Source organism: Chelonia mydas, chromosome 3, assembly GCF_015237465.2.
Source record: "Chelonia mydas isolate rCheMyd1 chromosome 3, rCheMyd1.pri.v2, whole genome shotgun sequence".
NCBI lineage: Eukaryota > Metazoa > Chordata > Testudines > Cheloniidae > Chelonia > Chelonia mydas.
In genome coordinates this window covers 116,327,216-116,345,197 of record NC_057851.1, presented here as the reverse complement: position 1 = coordinate 116,345,197, position 17,982 = coordinate 116,327,216, and the positions used below count along the sequence as shown (strand labels likewise).

The 17,982-nt window shown below is 39.9% G+C and overlaps 1 protein-coding gene across 6 annotated transcripts in view; it reads right to left on the bottom strand.

Moving 5' to 3' along the window:
• Positions 1-1,960: 1,960 nt before the first annotated feature.
• TMEM181 (transmembrane protein 181) overlaps positions 1,961-17,982 on the bottom strand; it is a 56,997-nt gene continuing 40,975 nt past the window's right edge. For 5 of the 6 annotated variants that reach the window (XM_037895069.2, XM_027821577.3, XM_043544274.1 and 2 more), the window contains 8 exons: positions 17,720-17,811; positions 16,466-16,523; positions 15,396-15,498; positions 15,227-15,278; positions 11,813-11,895; positions 10,262-10,351; positions 8,947-9,013; positions 1,961-7,506 (listed from right to left, as the gene is read on the bottom strand). In XM_037895069.2, coding sequence (XP_037750997.1) covers positions 7,428-7,506; positions 8,947-9,013; positions 10,262-10,351; positions 11,813-11,895; positions 15,227-15,278; positions 15,396-15,498; positions 16,466-16,523; positions 17,720-17,811 — 624 coding nt within the window. In that variant the 3' untranslated portion in view covers positions 1,961-7,427. The remainder of the gene's footprint in view (positions 7,507-8,946; positions 9,014-10,261; positions 10,352-11,812; positions 11,896-15,226; positions 15,279-15,395; positions 15,499-16,465; positions 16,524-17,719; positions 17,812-17,982) is intronic. The other variant, XM_043544275.1, reaches the window with a different exon arrangement.

Below are 17,982 nucleotides of genomic sequence, written 5' to 3'. Positions count from 1 at the left end.
ACTGACTGTATTAGTCACTGCAGAGGAGAGGGGTAATCAGTAGTGTGAAAAGCTGCTCTTCTACAGAAATTGTTAGGCCCCCTCCCTATATCTAGATTGAGGAATAATGCAACAAATGGCCTAAAGAGACATTGGTATTCTGTTTGCCTCTGTGAAGATGAGTCATGGACATGGCCTTCTGCGTTACCAGCTGAGCACATGTGGTGGGGGGAAGAAGAACCACAAACAAAAGGAACTTAAGGTATGTCTACACTGCACTTGGGCCCGGGGTTTAACTGTAGTGTAGACACTGGTTTGGGCCTCAGTCCAAGCTCTAGGACCCTCCCATCCCACAGGGTCTTAGGCCCTAAAATAAACAGCCTCTTAGCCCAAATCAGCTGACATGCTAACTGCTGGTTTTTAAATGCAGCGTAGACATAGCCCAAGCTTTCTGTGTTGCTGGGATCTTGGACAGGGAAATGAAGTTTCTTAGGCCCAAGCAAGAGATTCCCAGCAGCTTAGGTTAGCTTTTAAAGGACAAATAGAGGGTTCTATAATAAGCTTGTTCTATTACTTTTTTATAAAACAAAAACACTTGACTCACTCATTCATGTATCTACAGGCAGCTGTACACCTAAACTGCTGCACCAGTGCCACTATAGTGCTTCAGTGGAGACAGCGCTATGCTGATGGGAGAGCTTCTCCTGTCAGCGTAGTTAATCCACCTCTGCACAAAGCAGTAGCTATGTCAACAGAAGCCCTCCTACCACCATAGATCACTGTCTACATCAGGGGTTAGGTCAGTTTGACTGTATCACACAGGGGTATGGAGTTTTCACACCTCTGGGCAATGTAATCATCAATGTAAGTCTGTTCATAGACCTGGCCTATATTTGCTTGCTTTAACCTTGTAAATAACTCTAGTTTCCTTTTTCCTCTGGAAAAAAATTGTATTCAAGCCTTGTCCTTGGTGTGAGCTTTAAGGTGCAATTGATCTAAGGTAAGTGACTGGTCCTTGGGGACTAGAAGTACCTGGAATATTGCTGAGTCTTGCTGTTTCTCAAGGGCCATCTATCACACAGATACTCACCTAAGTGGCAAGACAGTCCTTGGACAGGCTGGTTTATCTGACTGTTTAAGGCTATTAGTATGCCTGGAGTTTGCCCTTGATCAATTTAGGGTTTGACACCTGCTTGTTTTAAACAGTCCATCCTGGGAGGTCTTTAGTAATCTTGACTGAGGCCTAGACCAGGTTAGCCCAAGCAGCAGTATCTAATCAGAATGTAGTCTAGCCCAGCAGCTGAGTAATGCCTGTCACAGTAGCCAAAAAACAGCTCCAAGCCCAGAACCCGCAGGCATGCTACCAGGCTTCTCTCTACATGCTATAGATGACACTGGGCTGAGGTAGTTAAAACAGTGTATTTTTCCTGACCCGTAGGGACCAGAAGGCATTTGATGAAATGGTAGTAATACACTCTCTTTCACATTAACTGGATATTTCTAAAATAAAGTACATTGAAATACTTGCCATTAGGTTCTAGGATTAACATTGAGATGGACAAAAGCTAGCCCCTCCCCAGTTTGTCTCTGCACACTCAGAGGACCTTGCTCATGTTTGTAAAGTCGTCTTTGCAATCTTAATGCTTAGGAATCAAAGTGATTGCTTAAGTTCTGCAAAAAATGTCAAAGCAGCTACATACCACATGAAACAGCTCACTAGAAACCCCCAGGTGAGCACTGCTTAGCTTGTTTGTTTTCCTAACTGCACAAATAATAAACCATCTCCAATCCTAGGTAGTCAAAAAGAATCTCTCCCTGTCTACACTGGTAACTATCAGCAATAGAAGTACTTAAACTCTTCCACTGCTAGGACAGTATCAGTTGTATGTATGCACACCAGGCTGTCTCTTGCACCTGTAAAGAAAAATAGTGCTAGGTTATCATCCCCTAATGAAAGGAAAATGAAACCCAAATGCAGGTGTAAAGATATAGTATGAAAACTATTTATTAACATATTTAATACACAAAGTCTTCCATGTATCAGCACCCAGTTTTTGCTGAAGGAAAACAATCCATTTTGCTTTGTATTCTATACCAGAAAGATTTCCAGTGTAAATAGATGATTTATTAACAAGTTTCCCCAAAACACAATACTAATGCATCCCATGCATACCTTCTCAAAGCAGCACCATATTTACAGCTTCTCATTAACAATGTTTATTTTACACATTCTATACCATTTTGGCATACCATAGTTTTACTTCATTTTACATATATTTACAAACTTTAAAAAATTAAGTTTTACAATAGCATGAGGGTTTTGGGTAGTGTATGGCAGTTACTGGCATGTTCAGAACATATGGCAAAAAGGGAACAAGCAGGCTTCTAATTCTCATTACAATAATTGCCTTTTGGCTTAAAGAAAGTGATCAAGTCCAGAATCCTTTCATTTCAAAACAATCTTCCCAAAGCAGTTCATGCTCTCTGTTAAACAGGATTTTCATTCTTAACCAAAGGTAGCAAAGATTTCTCTTCCCTAATGTATTCCTCTGGGTTATACTTCCCATTCTTGGCCTTAAGAGTACAGGATATTAGTTTCCCAGCCAACCTTAACACTGATGATGTCTTAAAGCCAATACAACAGCAAAAATGTGCATGAGAGTTCAGGAGCTAACAATACGTGAATCACCAGTGTAGGCCGGGACCTGATCAACACCCCCACCCCCACATATTAAACCAGCCTTGGGTGAAACTCAGGAAGTTCACCACTAAACTTGAAAAAAAGGAATGTTCTGTTGCTGCGAAAGCACCCCCACCTCAAGAGTGTCCCTAACAGTTATAACCACTTGGTTACAACCAAGTTGTAACGTTGCTGGGAAATTAGGGAGGATACAGAAAGAGACTCAACAAATGGTAAAATAAGCTCTGACCATCTGCACAAATAGAGAAGATCACAATTTGGGCATGAAAGTTAAAATGTAAAGAACTTGGGCATCAAGAAGGACAAATGGATGTCAGTGCATAATTGGTTAAAATGTTTGTTATTTAGGAGTGTGGGATAATGTGATAGTTTTAGTATATTTGAAGGAGGGAGCTAGTTTTACCTATATAATGTAAATGACAAACAATGCTCTTTGGGAACCATTTCCAGACTGCAGTTCATCAAGCTGCTGGAACTCTGACCCCTCTGTACAACCATGATGTGCAGAGGCATCGCAGGGAACTCCCAGATGAATGAATCCTAACTGGTCATTGGGTGAAATTTGTCTGTATATTGGAAGTGGTGAGCATAAGAGATTTCCTTGGTATATGGACTCTGGGTGTGTTGCTAATAGATGTTTAAAGCACAACTGTGTAAGGCTCCTTCACTGGGAAAAGGTTCTGTAGAGCCCTGAATCCCGAGGGAAAGGGTGGGTACTTAAATTGACCAGATTTCTTCCTGAGGCCCATGGGTACGGATACCTATCCTTACACCTTACACCCTGAGCCCTCGGAAGGGAAAGGGTGGGGGTGCCTCAACTGACTAGGTCACACCTTGAGCCCTCCATAGGGTATATGCAGGGTGCCCTAAATTGAGTAGGTAACACCAGGGCCAGTGATATTTGGCTTCTACACAATGCACCAGAAGGATTTTTGAAAGTAAAAAACCCTACATGTTCTAAAAGAGGGAGCATCTCATTTTTGCAGTAAGCCAATACATTGTGGATGTATTTTGTATACATTACTCATTTTCCTATGTTCCAATCTAATCATCATTCTTGAAAAGGTTTAATCTGGAATAATTACATGAAAGCCTGAAGTGTGTGTGTGTGTGGGGGGGGGGGTTTAAAAACCCACCCCAATGTTTTTACTAGTTGTGTTTTAACAGCCCAGCACAAGTGCACTTTGACCTAACTGGTTCTTTGGGAAGAAAAAAATTCAGATTTACAACATAAGAACATAAGAACAGCCATACTGGGTCAGACCAAAGGTTCATCCAGCCCAGTATCCGGTCTACTGCCAGTGGCCAATGCCAGGTGCCCCAGAGGGAGTGAACCTAACAGGTAATGATCAAAATGTACTTCTCTCGTTGACTTTTCCCACTGGAAAACACACAGCTAGCCAAGTGAATTTCTTATGTAGGTACCTTTCATTTAATCCTTGGGTCATAATAGCACAACACACTGTGCAGAGACACATGAATATAACTCCCCACAAAATATTTACAATCCATCTTGTTGCCACAAGAGAATTCCTCAGAATAATCTTTGGTTCCAAATTGTGTATCTGTGCAGTTTTCAATATTCATTGCCACAAGGCATGAAATATGTGATCTCTTGCTAGGGAGACTATTCTCCAGCCAGCCTTACTACTTCTGCCTATTTACTAGTTAAGTAGTGAATTTAATGCTGTGCTGCTTTAGCCAAACTTGCTAAGTTACATTGTAACATTTTTTTTTGAGTATAAAATACAATATGCATGAGTAGAGCCCAGCAAATCCGCAGATATCTATATCTGCGGGTGATTTTTTTTTAAGATCATGGATGGATGAGGATCCAAATTTTATTTCTAAAGCCCTGCAAATCTGTGGATATCTGCTTTATATCCCTGGGTGCGGATATCCACAGATCATTTTTGCAGATTGGATGTGGATACAAATTTTGTATCTGCACAGGGCTCTATGCATGGGGAAAGGCAGTTCAATGCAGGATTTATACAAAAGAATTCATGAACAAGATAAATAACTTTGTTTTTTAAAGTGCACATTTCCCCATCCTATTCTTATTTTTGTTGCTCTAATGAGCAATGTAATAACAAAAAAGAATAATAAAGGGGAAAAAAACAGCCTAGGAAAATTTTTCATTCTCAATACCATGATTTCTTGAAGTTGAATTTTTTAAAAAATGTTTTCTTTAGTTAATGGAATCCAAAACCATATTTTATAGTCAGACTTAATATACTGTATCACAAGCATTCTGGATTATAGTAAGCAGCATTAGTAAAACTCAAATATCCTACATGGAAAAATATTTTAGCAAATCAAAAAAATGACTTTTACAACAGGAATAAAATAGTATTAAAGTGCCAAAAAGCTTTGAATGCACAAAAGTAAAAATCTGCATAAACATAAAGGCCTGATCCTTGTGTCGCCGCCTCCCACCCCCGACTCCCATGAAAGTCCATGGAAATTTTAGGTGCACAGGAATGTCAGTGACTGGATCTTGAGCTTGACTTTACAAAGTCAAACTCAAGTACAAGCAAGTCCTGGATTATTTTTGCTTTCTTATTTAAGAAAAAGAGAAGCCAGTCTGTTTTTCCATTGGATTAAAAAAGCATCTAAAACACAACCTTATATTAAAAAAAAAGTCTGTTAGCTAAAAGGAGTTGTTAAAGGTACAACAACTACTGCAGTTTACAAAGACAATTTAACCCTGTCAGAATTTTTCCACATATTGTTACAAGTAACACCTACCATGCTAAGGGAAAAAAATCTATTTGTTCTATTTCTTTACTTTGTGCACATGACAGGAGTAGGCCTTCTCTTGGCTTTGGTCTACACTAGAGACATTTGCTGTGCTAGGTATCATTTCAACTTCTTAGTATGTTTGTTAAATTTCATAGCCACAAAATGGTTTACACAAGCATGCTAAATATATATTGTATTCCACTTGCTTTCCGCTGAACTAAATGCTAATTTTGTCAGAACCATTTAAAATGCCACTGAGAATACACAACTAGCTGTAGTAGTTCAACTAGTCCTTCCATAGCACCCTGCTCAAGTCTCCCAGAATGCATTGCTCCTGAACATGAAACAGATACCCAGAGGTTATTGCAGATGAAGTGGTTTAGGACAGTTTTAATGTGAATGCAAGACAAACCTGCAATGGTTCCCAATGCAATTCAGCATGTTCAGTGTGAACACAGTGAACATTTATGATTAAACCAGTTCAATTCCCTAGCGTAGACAGGTCTTTGCAAAAAGATCAAAATCACTCTTTGTTCTGTATATGTTGTCAATTTCCCCATTTGTTTGTGTGGGTATTTCATTTAGCAACAGGGAAGAGAAATAGAAAAAAAAGGTGATTGTGAAACCACAGGAAAACCCACAGAAAGACTCAGGGATAGCTGGCATACCTGAAAATACTAAACTTTAAAAAAAAAAAAAAAAAATAGAAATTGACAGCCTCCCTTTTAAAAACAAAGGGATACCATGGTAGGGAAATTGAAACACATATTTAAATATCATGAGCAGCAATATTCCAGTAAATATTCTGAAGTTCTGTAGCACACTGTTCTAACATAGCCTGAAAAGGTACAGTCAAAAAGATACTTGTAAGTAGCAGGCATTTTAAGTACAGCTATTTAGGGGTGTCTAAAGATGAAGAGGTTGAGCTATCTACAGAACATGCTGAAGAACACACTTTTGTACATTTGTTCAACATGTCATCAAAAGTGATTGTTCTTACAATATAAACTCTTTTCTTTTTAACAGCTATGAAAAGACTGCATGAAAAATCCTAATTTAGGAAAGGATCTAGCAATTAAAAGAAGGTGTCTGTCAAAAATATTAAGTTGTATATTGTACACTTTGTAGGAAATGTAACCATTTTCTCCCTCCTCCGCCCCCAACACACTGATGGATTTCCAAACCAAGGTTTGCAACAGTTTAAAATATTTAAACTTGACGTTTTAACTTATTTTTGTCTTATTTTGTTTTGCTCATTCTAAGAGAAACCCTTACAAATTATTTTGCACTACTGATTATAATATATTATTCTGTTTATAAATTTAGGCCTCAACAGAACTTGAATATTTGTACCTGTCTCACATTCATAACTGTAGATATTTGAAAAACTTCCATTTTATGAACTCCAATCAATTACAGAGCTGACCACTGAACTGTGAATGCTTCCCCTTTGAAGCAGGAGCAATAAAGTTTGTGCTTTCTGAGAAATCAATGGAAATACCTGCCATTTCGCACCTCCAACTCAGGTGGGTAGGGTGAGGAAGGGAAGAAGAAAGAGAGGCACTTTCTCACCAGTGGACACTGTACACAATAGCTAACACAAGCTGCATCAGGAGTGAAGATGATGTGCTGTACACAATCCTCTAAAAACAAACAGCAAGGAAGCAATTTTAAATCAGCATATACTCAGTGACCCTCTTAGTTGGAACCAGACTCTGAAAGCCTCATTGTTTTAGCAGTCTGTTCTCCACAGAAATCCTGTATGTGACATTTTCTAAACCTAGTGTAAAGAGAGAATTTGGTTTCTTAGAAGCCTCCACCACAATCTTTTCAAGCTTTTCCATTTTTCCTTCAGTTTTGTAAACAGAAATAAACAGGAAGTCCTTCCTTGGGAGATAGTGTTCAGTAGAAAGCAGACTCATAAGAAAGCCAAGGACGTGGTCATCTAGGAAAAACCTCAAGATCACTTTCATTCTCATAAGTAAGTCTCCTCCACATGAACTCAATCACTGTCTGATTCTTCCTTGTACTTGGCTCTAATGGCTTGACCATTCTGAAGTGGCATTTCTTCATAGTCACTCCTGTTAACAAACAGATATTTGTAAACATCCTGAACACAATGACCAGCTACTTAGTTTCATGTAAACAGAAAAAAGGTACTAAGCCAGTTCTACAATAATTTGGGCTGTCAATTCACAACTGATACAAGTACATCATCATTCACTAGGATTCACTAATCCAAAAGAATGCATTTCAGTTAAACAATACACAATCCTAGTCTCCAAATTCTTCCTCCAGGTTTGCTTCTATGCCTTGTCTACACTTGCGGCAGCGTGTAGAATACAGGCACGACCCATGGAGCTACATGCCACAGTGAAAGACAGGCTTTGTCCACACATGTCAGTGCAGTGTGTAGTGCAGGCAGGCAGTGGACCACTGCTAAAAATAGAAGTGGAGATGTGGAAGGCACTGCTTGGGCATGTAGAGAGCCGTTTAGGGTACATACCCCTTAGGGATTCAGGCATGTATAGCATTCTACTTGCATAAGCCACATCTCACCATCTAAACAGCTACTTACACCTGTGCTAGCTGGGTGTGCAATGTGTTACTTTACATGCCACTGTAAGTGTAGACTTGTCTTTACTGTGACACCTATGGGACTGCTGACAACAGCTAATCAGGAAGCAAGCTGGGACTTCTGCTACTGATCAAAACTAAACATACACACACGCAAAGACAAAAAAGCTATCACTACAAACTGCACATAACTAATCTATGCTAAACATGTTACCATGTCCTCACTCTTTCACCTGTTGTGTGGCTTTTGTTGTTTGGTTGTTTTGTTTTGTTTTTTTTTACGAAGTCTGTAAGCCCTCAAGGGTAGGAATTGTTTTTTACTGTGTGTTTGTCCAGCACCAACGGGACCTTGCCTGGGCCTCTAGATGCTATGTAAATACTAATACTACTGTCGAGTTCAGAATCTGAACTTAGGCAATTGCATTTGATTATTAATATTTTTAATGAATATTGGATACCTAAAATAGGAACTGTCCTGCCCTACAGCAGTGGCCATTTTAAGTATGGCCTAGCTCTCAACTTATTCCCTCCTACTGCAACCTGCATCCTGCCAACCTGACTCCAGCACTCGTTCCCCATCTACTCCCTTCTGCCAGCATATTCTCTTCCCAAAACCCGCCGTCCATATACTCCCCTCTCACTGCAGCCTGCCATTGTCCTCACACCTACAAGTCGGGAATGTACCTTTTAGTATCTGTCATGGCAGTCCCTTTTTAAACAGGAAAAAAAGAAGCCAAGATAGTATGAAATCTCATTACAATCATATTTTGGAGTAAAGTGACCCAAAATAGAAGACTCAAGCTACAGTTGTCCTCCATTCTGTAGTCAGTCTGTTTGGATTTTCACTAAGAACCACCCACCAGGTCTGTAAACTTTTTACATTAAATACAGCAACTCCACACCCACTGAATCACCAACAGATTTTTCACAATTGTGTTACTTACCCATAAATCACATCATCATCTGAATCATTCAGCATAGAAAAGGCAGGATTGTCTTTCAACTGTGACTCTGGAAAATATAGATATGATTTCATTTAACCAGAAAATTGCATTCCTGACTTCAAACTTTTAGATTAGACTTTTATCCAGAACTGAAGGGAGAGACTTTGTAAGGAAGTTATGACTGGGATCCAGCCTGGAGTTTTACCCTGGCAAGGAAGGGATTGGAACCTGTGATTTAAACTCTTCAACCCCCCTCTCACAGTATGTCAGCATTCACAACAGCTGAAGTTGACACCATTGTCTAAAAACCCCAGGAGGTGGATAGTCTTTATATTTTATTAGCATCATTATTTCTTCCCAGGTACAATTTCACCTGTCCACATTACTTATACCTGATATTTTAGAACACAACACATTAGTCAGTAAATAATCTGGTTGAAAAGTATAGGCAGATTTTATGAAACATTTCAGTCCCTTTCCCTTATTTATGACTGAAGTTCTGAAAGTAATGAAATCTAAGAATTGTTTGGTCATTAATGCCTATCTATCTAAGGTGTTATAACTTAGGGCAGAGTATTTTTCACTTTCACATAGGGAGGAGGAAGGTACAACTGTAATTTCATGCTGGAATGGAAGGATGCACACTCTCTTTCCACTGGCTGTCTACAATACTGCCTCTCCAGGTTTCCCAGCATAGGCCTGTGAAATCTAGGGGCTAAGTATATCCCTGATGTAAGTTGACAACTCCACTGAAGTCAGTAGAGTTACAGAGTGAAATCTGGCCCTAATGATTTGTCACAAGATCCAATACCTTCTGCATGCTTTTTAATTCCTCTAGCCCAGGTACAGATGTAAATATTTGTTCCGAGCCAGCTAGCTAGTTGCATCTCCTATAACGGAAGTATGAGATTCCTGAAGCAGCTCCATTCATCTTAGTCCCAAAATCTGTTTAGTGAGAAACTGCTCTGCCCCAAACATAAGGCCCTCCACATGCATGTAGTACATGCTAGTTGCCCAGCATATTTACATTCAATGGTTAAAGCAGAAGACATCCAGTAAAATAAATAGCCATTTTTATTATTGAGTATCCTAAAGCTATACAATATTAACAGGCACATACAATCCAATGTAAAATTTTCATGGATTAGATCAACACATATTTCTGTCATTACTGGCTATTTGAAGCCACCGTAAGCTGCTCATACAGAACAAAATAAAGTGCTAATGAAACAGCCAACATGTGAAGATTTGATGAGCTCTATTGGCATGCCAGATCTCAGCAGCAATCTGGCAAATTTTACAGTAGGTCACTTACCATACAGTGCATTCTTTGATGGGGAATACACAAAGGCTAAAGTGTAAAGATAGAAGTTGAGTAAACCATAGAATGATAAGAATTCTGCTGGTAATAATAGTCAAGGATATTACACAATACAGCTAAGTACATATTAACTTTGAATAAGCCAAACATTAGGTAGGATTCTCCCCGCAACAACATTTTTGGGAAAGCTTGATGATTTTTGCCCAGCACTTTCAAAGTATGAAGTGTGTACTGTTAAAAAAAGTTTTGGGACACTGATGTTTAGTTTGGCATTGTCTTAGATTAAGTTAACTGGGTGGGAGGGAGGCGTGACTGCAATCAGATAGAACACGAAGACATGGTGGGGCTGTTGCCCTTGTTTTTAAAGTACCCTATTAAAGCTCTCTATTTTAGTTTCCACTAGTTTCAGAAAAGTTCAGCATTCATTTTCTAGCTGATAATGGGCACTTCTGGTCACACAGCCAGTTTCAGAATCTAGAGAGAACTGTACTCTAGTGGTTTGAGTTGAGGACCCAGAAATACAAGTTCTAATCCTGGCTCCAACACAAACACCAGCTGGCAACATCTGGCAAATTGGCTTCCCCATCCACAAAATTTAGCGTATCTAAAAACCTGTACTTTATAATGAATGAGATGGAGCCAACTGCTTGACTATCAAATTAGTATTATGCAAATGCTGTTTCTAAACCGGAAGTTTTGGGAATGTCTTCCAATGGTCGAAGCTCTAGAGTAGACTGTCTTTGCTTCCACCTTCCCCACCCAACCCTGCCCCCACATGCCCTCTCTCTGTTATCTAGACCTGCACTGAATGGGTCTAAACAACACGTTAGTAAACATGCTAGTAACAAGTCTTTAGTAGCACTCCAGCTGTCACTACACCAGAGGAGCTGTACCACAACAAAGGGAGATTTCTCAAAAATTGCCAGTGTAGACAAGATTTAACTGTAGCAAGATATGCATGAGCACTCTCCAGTTATAACATGATACTGCAATAATATTTTCCTTTCGTATTGGAAACTTAGCCCTGAACTGGAAAATGCAAGATGGCAGTTTACAGAACTACTTCCTGCCTCCTGCAATTACGCAGCCCATCATACTTTTATTTAAGTGAATTTAATACCTATGCCAATTTGCTGACATCTGTTAGTTACATAATATGGTCAGCATAAGCAGCATCCACGTAAATTACCCCACAGCATCCTTCCAACATGATTCAGCCCTGCTCTGAAGGGATAACCTACTACACATATCTCGGAAAGAAACTTGTCCTGTCTTCGTGCACATTCAAGAGTGCCAATTATGGCTGTGGATTTTGTGACGTGGACAGCTGTTCAGAGACACGAACTGAAACAAACACATTCATTTGGCAGCCCTCATGAATAACCATCAGAAAATAACTTGCAGTCACTACCAACCCGGGTTGGATTTGAACTGGTGATCTAGTGGTGAAAGGCACAACTCCTGAGCCATTGTCTCGGTACATTCACTTAACTGAAACAAGTTAACAATATTCCTAAATGACTGGAAGCCACAATGGAAGGATATAATTCTGATAATGAGTTGACAGCTCAGCTACAAAGTCGTCCTGTAGAACTCGTGCTCCAAAGCGTAGATAAAGTATAACAATGCTGTGGGAGACAAGACAGACACTGTGGCTATAAACACTGAACTGTAACAACATTTGATGAGGAAGGTAATGGGGCAGGGGTAAGAACAGAGTTATAAGAAAAAATGGCACCTTGTCTTAGACTAATGTGACAAATCTATTCAAATGTCTCTTAGAATAAGCAGCTGATTTCATACTCCTAATTCAGAATGTTTTTTGAAATTAAAAGTCAGTTGAAGGATGGGGAAATTTAGCCGATTTTTTCCTGGGTTTCCCACAAAGCACAATCCATGAAAGTCAGCAGTGATTTGACCCTACAGTCATGGAAGGTGCGTATTAGAACCTAGTTTAGAAAAAAAAAAAAACATTGGCAACTCACCCCAACCTCTGAATTTCACATACTGTCAGGATCCCAACTATACATATAAAATGATGGGATCTAAATTTGCTGTTACCACTCAAGAAACGATCTTGAACTCATTGTGGATAGTTCTCTGAAAACATCCACGCAATATGCAGCAGCAGTCAAAAAAGTGAACAGAATGTTGGGAATCATTAAGAAAGACAAAGACAGAAAATACCATATTGCCTCTATATAAATCCATGGTAGCCCACATCTTGAATACTGCGTGCAGATGTGGTTGCCCCGTCTCAAAAAAGATATCTTGGAATTGGAAAAGGTTCAGAAAAGGGCAACAAAAATGATTAGGGGTATGGAATGGTTTCTTTATGAGGAGAGATTAATAAGACTGTGACTTTTCAGCTTGGAAAAGAGACGACTAAGGGAGAATATGATAGAGGTCTATAAATTCATGACTGGTGTGGAGAAAGTAAATAAGGAAGTGTTATTTACTCCTTCTCATAACACAAGAACTGGGGGACACCAAATGAAATTAATCGGCAGCAGATTTAAAACAAACAAAAGAAAGTATTTCTTCACACAACGCAGAATCAACCTGTGGAATTCTTTGCTAGAGGATGTCGTGAAGGCCAAGACCATAACAGGGTTCAAAAAAGAACTAGATAAGTTGATGGAGGATAGGGCCATCAATGGCAATTAGCCAGGATGGGCAGGGACAGTGTCCCTAGCTTCTGTTTGCCAAAATCTGGGAATGAGCGACAGGGAATGGATCACTTGATGATTACCTATTCATTCCCTCTGGGGCACCTGCCATTGGCTTCTGTTGGAAGACAGGATACTGGGCTAGGTGGACCTTTGGTCTGACCCAATATGGCCATTCTTATGTTCAACACATGAAACTCCACAGAAGGTGAATGCTGCCTTGCAAACAACTCTGCAGGGTGGACATCTCTCTGGTAGATACACATGTCCATAACTACAGTCTGATCAGTGTGATGCTGGCAGTAGTGGACAGTTCACTCTAAATAACTCATGAAAGGAGGTTACAGAGCAAGAGGTGTTCACTAGAGGACGGATTAGTAAACCACTCCCAGTTATAGGCGGCGACCACAAAACTGCTTTAGAAATAATTGATTTACAGGGGCAACCACAATGTGGGCTGCGCTGGCAGCTTGCCAGGACCCCAAAGGTTTTACCTAATTTACATAAGACTGAAGGAGATTGCAGTTGTCCCCATCTTTAAATATGGAGGTGTGCCTCATGGATATTACAAGTCCCCAACATGAAATGCTCCACCTTGTTCTGATGACCCTCACAGACTGATGCATACTAGCTCTTCTCACCTCTGCGGGCTGCACCTCCAGGATGAAAATAAGTGCAGCCACAAGCAACAGTACAGAAATCTGTCAGCTATATTTAGCCCTTGGTTGCCTCAGATTTAATCAGAGTGGATACCATCTCTTTCCAAGAGATAACACCAAATCTGTCCCAAAACAGGTTCAGTCTCCTCTTAACTGTTGATGCTTGTAAACCACATTTGCTTAGTGTGTTCTAGACAGAAACAATTTTCCCTTTCATAAGAATATTCTAGATATACCACTTAAGTTTACAGTAACAGCCCCTTGCTTTCAAACACCATTCATGACGACACCATCAACCCCATTAGATGAAAGGAACAATCCCATGTGTTTACGGCTCTTATACACATTCCCCTTTTGCAACATTTTAGGGCTGCCCTATAAAGAGCAACATAAGTCAATCTAAACTTTTTCCAAAAGGCAAATCATTTTCATGTCATGGAGAATCAGGTGTGGGACTCCACAAATCACAGCAGAAGTTTGAGCATTTAAGACTGCTCAACTCTCTCAGATGATCAGCGCAATTGTATTTTTTTAATGCAGGCATACAGAGCAGGTTTTTAGCCACTCATCATTCTACTTATTGAAGAGCTTCACTGCCAGTTCACCAATCTTATCTTGGCCTCATTGATTCAAGACATTAAACAGGTCAGAGTGGGATGTCTTCATTTTGGGTTATCAATGTTCTTTCCCTTTCTCCTTCCTCTATTATCAAGGCCATTTGCCCCAGAGTCTAGGTTAACTAAACTCTCTGCAGCCCTTAAAAACAGGCATTGTTGGTGCCCCACTGGCTTTCCTGGGCTAAAGACAGAATTTAATGGCAGACTTTCAGAAGAATGGGACCATAAAGTATGAAAGCTTTGTGAGCATCTCACAAGCTTCTTGAGCTCTACTGTTCTGAGAAACAAATTATGAAATCTGTCTCGCACAGTCTGCCTGGACAGCAACAGTGCAAGCTGAGCCACTGCATTTGCTTAAAAAAAAAAAAGGTTCTTTATTTTTTATAAACAGAGGGCCATGCACTTTCCAAGATCCACAGCATTGCTCTAGTGCAGTGGTCTCCAAAGTGGGGTGCGCAAGACCATCCTTGCGGGTGCACGGCAGGAGAAGTGCCACTGAAGGAGTGCTGCTGGCACGGGGGCAGCAGCGCTCCCGGACCTTTGATTCTTTGGCGGCAGCTCGGCTCTCCCCGCTCCGTCTTCAGCAGCACACTGGCGGCAACTCTTCTTCCTTTTTTTTTTTTTTTTGGGGGGAGGGTGGGGTGGGGTGGGGGGGCTTTCCTAGAGCTGGCCCTGGGGGGTGCACGATCCAGAAATTTTGGAGACCACTGCTCTAGTGGGATATCAGTAGGAATTTTTTTGAAAAATAAGAACTCTAAGATCTATCGATTATGGAACTGAGTGGTGTAATTTATTATTTGGTAAGTGCCGGTAGCATGCAAGATTTTAAAGTGCAGTTTGGATGCAGTGGCATTTTTAAGAATGAACCCAGAGAAAGTTGTGAATGGATAACCTGTTCTGAGGGTGCACCATTTTACTGATAACTTGATTGCCAAGAACTGTTTTTCTTTAAGAAAGTTTTACAAAGCTATAACTATTACAATGCAGAGAATATGTACTTTAAAGACGTCTTACCTAATGACAAGCACTACAAAGGTCAATGCAGTCAAGAATTTTAACCTGAGATCTGGAAGGATTAAGAACAATTGTCAGTCATTTGAGAGCTTACACCCCCCCGCCCCAAATATCTAGCCATTCTTGGGGGAAACCCATTTGAAGGAAACATGAAGAAAATACTGCTTACCAACATAAGGCATGTTGCGAAGTTCTGAACACGCCCTCACTATCAGGAACAAAAGGTACAAGATATATACAGTTGCCACCACAAGGAAGAAGATTTTCATTCCCTGTAATAGAAAAAAATATAATCTAGTTTTACTAAACAAGAGCTATCCTTTTCTTTCTTCCTTCTGATCCATCCCAGAGACAGAAACCACCATCTCCAAAAGCATGATCCATTTGTTCAGGGCAATTAGGCTGGAGGAAGGAAGCATGATACTCCCTTGTCTGTAGCAGAAGTGGCTGTGGTGGTTGTGTCAATCTTGGGACGTGGCGCGGTGGAGAGGGTGTTTCATTAGCAAAGGCCACTTCTTTCAGCTGAATGGTTCAAATCTCAGAAGTTTTCTAAAAATGGCCACACAGCTCTGAGAAGCTACAGGAGGCTGTACAGAACTGATTTCTCCTACAGAAGGGAAAGCAGAGATTAACTGAGAAGGCCAAATGTTCTGAGAATAGGAGGCGTGGAGAACTAAGAGGCCTAACAAGGAGCTCTTTTTTGGCTCTCTGAAAGGTAATGAATATGTTTCTGATGAGACCCAAGGTGCCCTGGGTAGTTGCAATTGAGTAGTTACTGGTTAGAAAACAGTTTCGAATGGTCTTCCCTGGGGTGACAGCTCAACATTCGCACTATAGCCTCCTTTCTTAATAGTGCAGTGGGCCTATAGATACATGCCCCTTAATCCAAAAGGAAACATTCCATGTCTCCAGTACAGAATATGCAATGGAGGGAGCATCTTTCTATAAACACACAAGTCCATTTTAAAGACATTCGCATTAGCCAAACAAAAAATCATCTGAACAATTTTCCTTAAAATAGTGAAAATATATTTTTAATCTTCAGATCTTCCATTCAGCACTTGGTTTTTTTAAAGTTTTACAGCAAAAAAAAGTTACATTTCAGCCTGAAGAACAATATATAATATAATGTAATACTAAATAACTGCCAGATCTCTTCACACACCTCTTCCCCAGTCTTACCTGGGTAGACATACAAAATCCATATGGAAGTGTCAGAAAAGTTTGATTCAAACTTACCTGAAAATTACCTGTGTCAACCCTGTACTGGTATGTTGGATCATGTAGTTCATTAACACTAGAAAATATCAAAGATCAGGAAGTAATCACAATTCTAATGGTGTCAGGTTAAACCAGAAACATGCATGGACAAAAGACACTATTGGAATTCTAGACTTTTATACTGAGATTATGGATACTGGGCCAGATCCTCAGCTGATGTAAACTGGTAGTTCCACTGATTTTAAATTGAGACACATGGATTTATACCAGCTGAGGATCTGACCCATTGATTTTAGTTGTCATGTATGTGGGGATTCTGGGTTTTCAGCTATTCTTTATTCATTTCCCATGTTTATTTTTGGCTACTTTAACACACAGTAATTTCCTACAAAACTTGGGTTTCACAGATTTATTGAGTTTGATTGGAGCAATGAAAAAAAAAAATGCAGGATCTGACTCTTCACTCATTGACAAGTATGTATCCCTTATAGGACAGAAGGGCAGTCTCTGATTTCAATAGCATTTTCCTGAAGCTGCATACCTTTCAACCTTACCCACCCCACCGTTTACTTCCCCCAAAAAAACAAAATATAAGAGGGACACAATTGTGGGTAATGTGCCTTAGAAAGCCACATCACTACAAATGGTGGGGTAGTTGTCTGGGAGGGGAATGTTTCTATCTTTATGTTAGCTTATCAAATTAGAAGAAATTCAGAAAAGCACAACACAAATTATTCAAAAGGTCAGAGGAACTGATATAAGAGGAAAAATTAAATATATGTATTACTTGGCTAAACAACAGCTTGATAAGGTGAGTAGGACAGTTTACAAATACATGTAGAGTGTAAATACTGAGATGCAAGGTTCAGCATGGTCTAAGAGGGTACAGCACTTGGCATAATGGAATAAAATTGAACAAACGAACATATCCTAACAGTAAGGTCTCTGCCTGGCCTTTCCAAGGGAAGGGGAAGCGCTACTACCTGGAATCCTGTTCTAAATTGAACAAAACACTGGAAAATGTACTGTAGGGAGCCATTATGCACAGGCTGTGGAATTTATATAGCTGTGTGTTATTAGGGCAGCCATTAGAAATTTAGTCTCAGTTTACAAAATGGGAAGATCTGACATAACTGGTGTAGCTCAATTTATCCATTTCCGGATCACAATCAAAACATCAAAAGACAAACAGACATCACTAATTGTAAACCACCTCCTCTTTCCCGATCAGCTTTTCCTCACTAAAACTTAGTGGAAAGGGAAATTACTTACGTTTGCCATATTCCTAATGTAACACAGGCCAACCATAGAAGACCAACGATAAAGAATTTGGGAAAATAGAACGTTAAGCATTTCCTTTCTCCCTGTTGGGGCAACAGAAGACAGATTAACATCATCTGAATTCACCTGAGAGAGAATGTTAGTTCTCAACATATTAAAATAGGAACAGCCATACTTCGGGTTCACTCCCAAAGTGCTTTTTAAAAAAGCACCATCTGCAATTTATTTTGTAAGATCCAAAGCTCACTACAGTC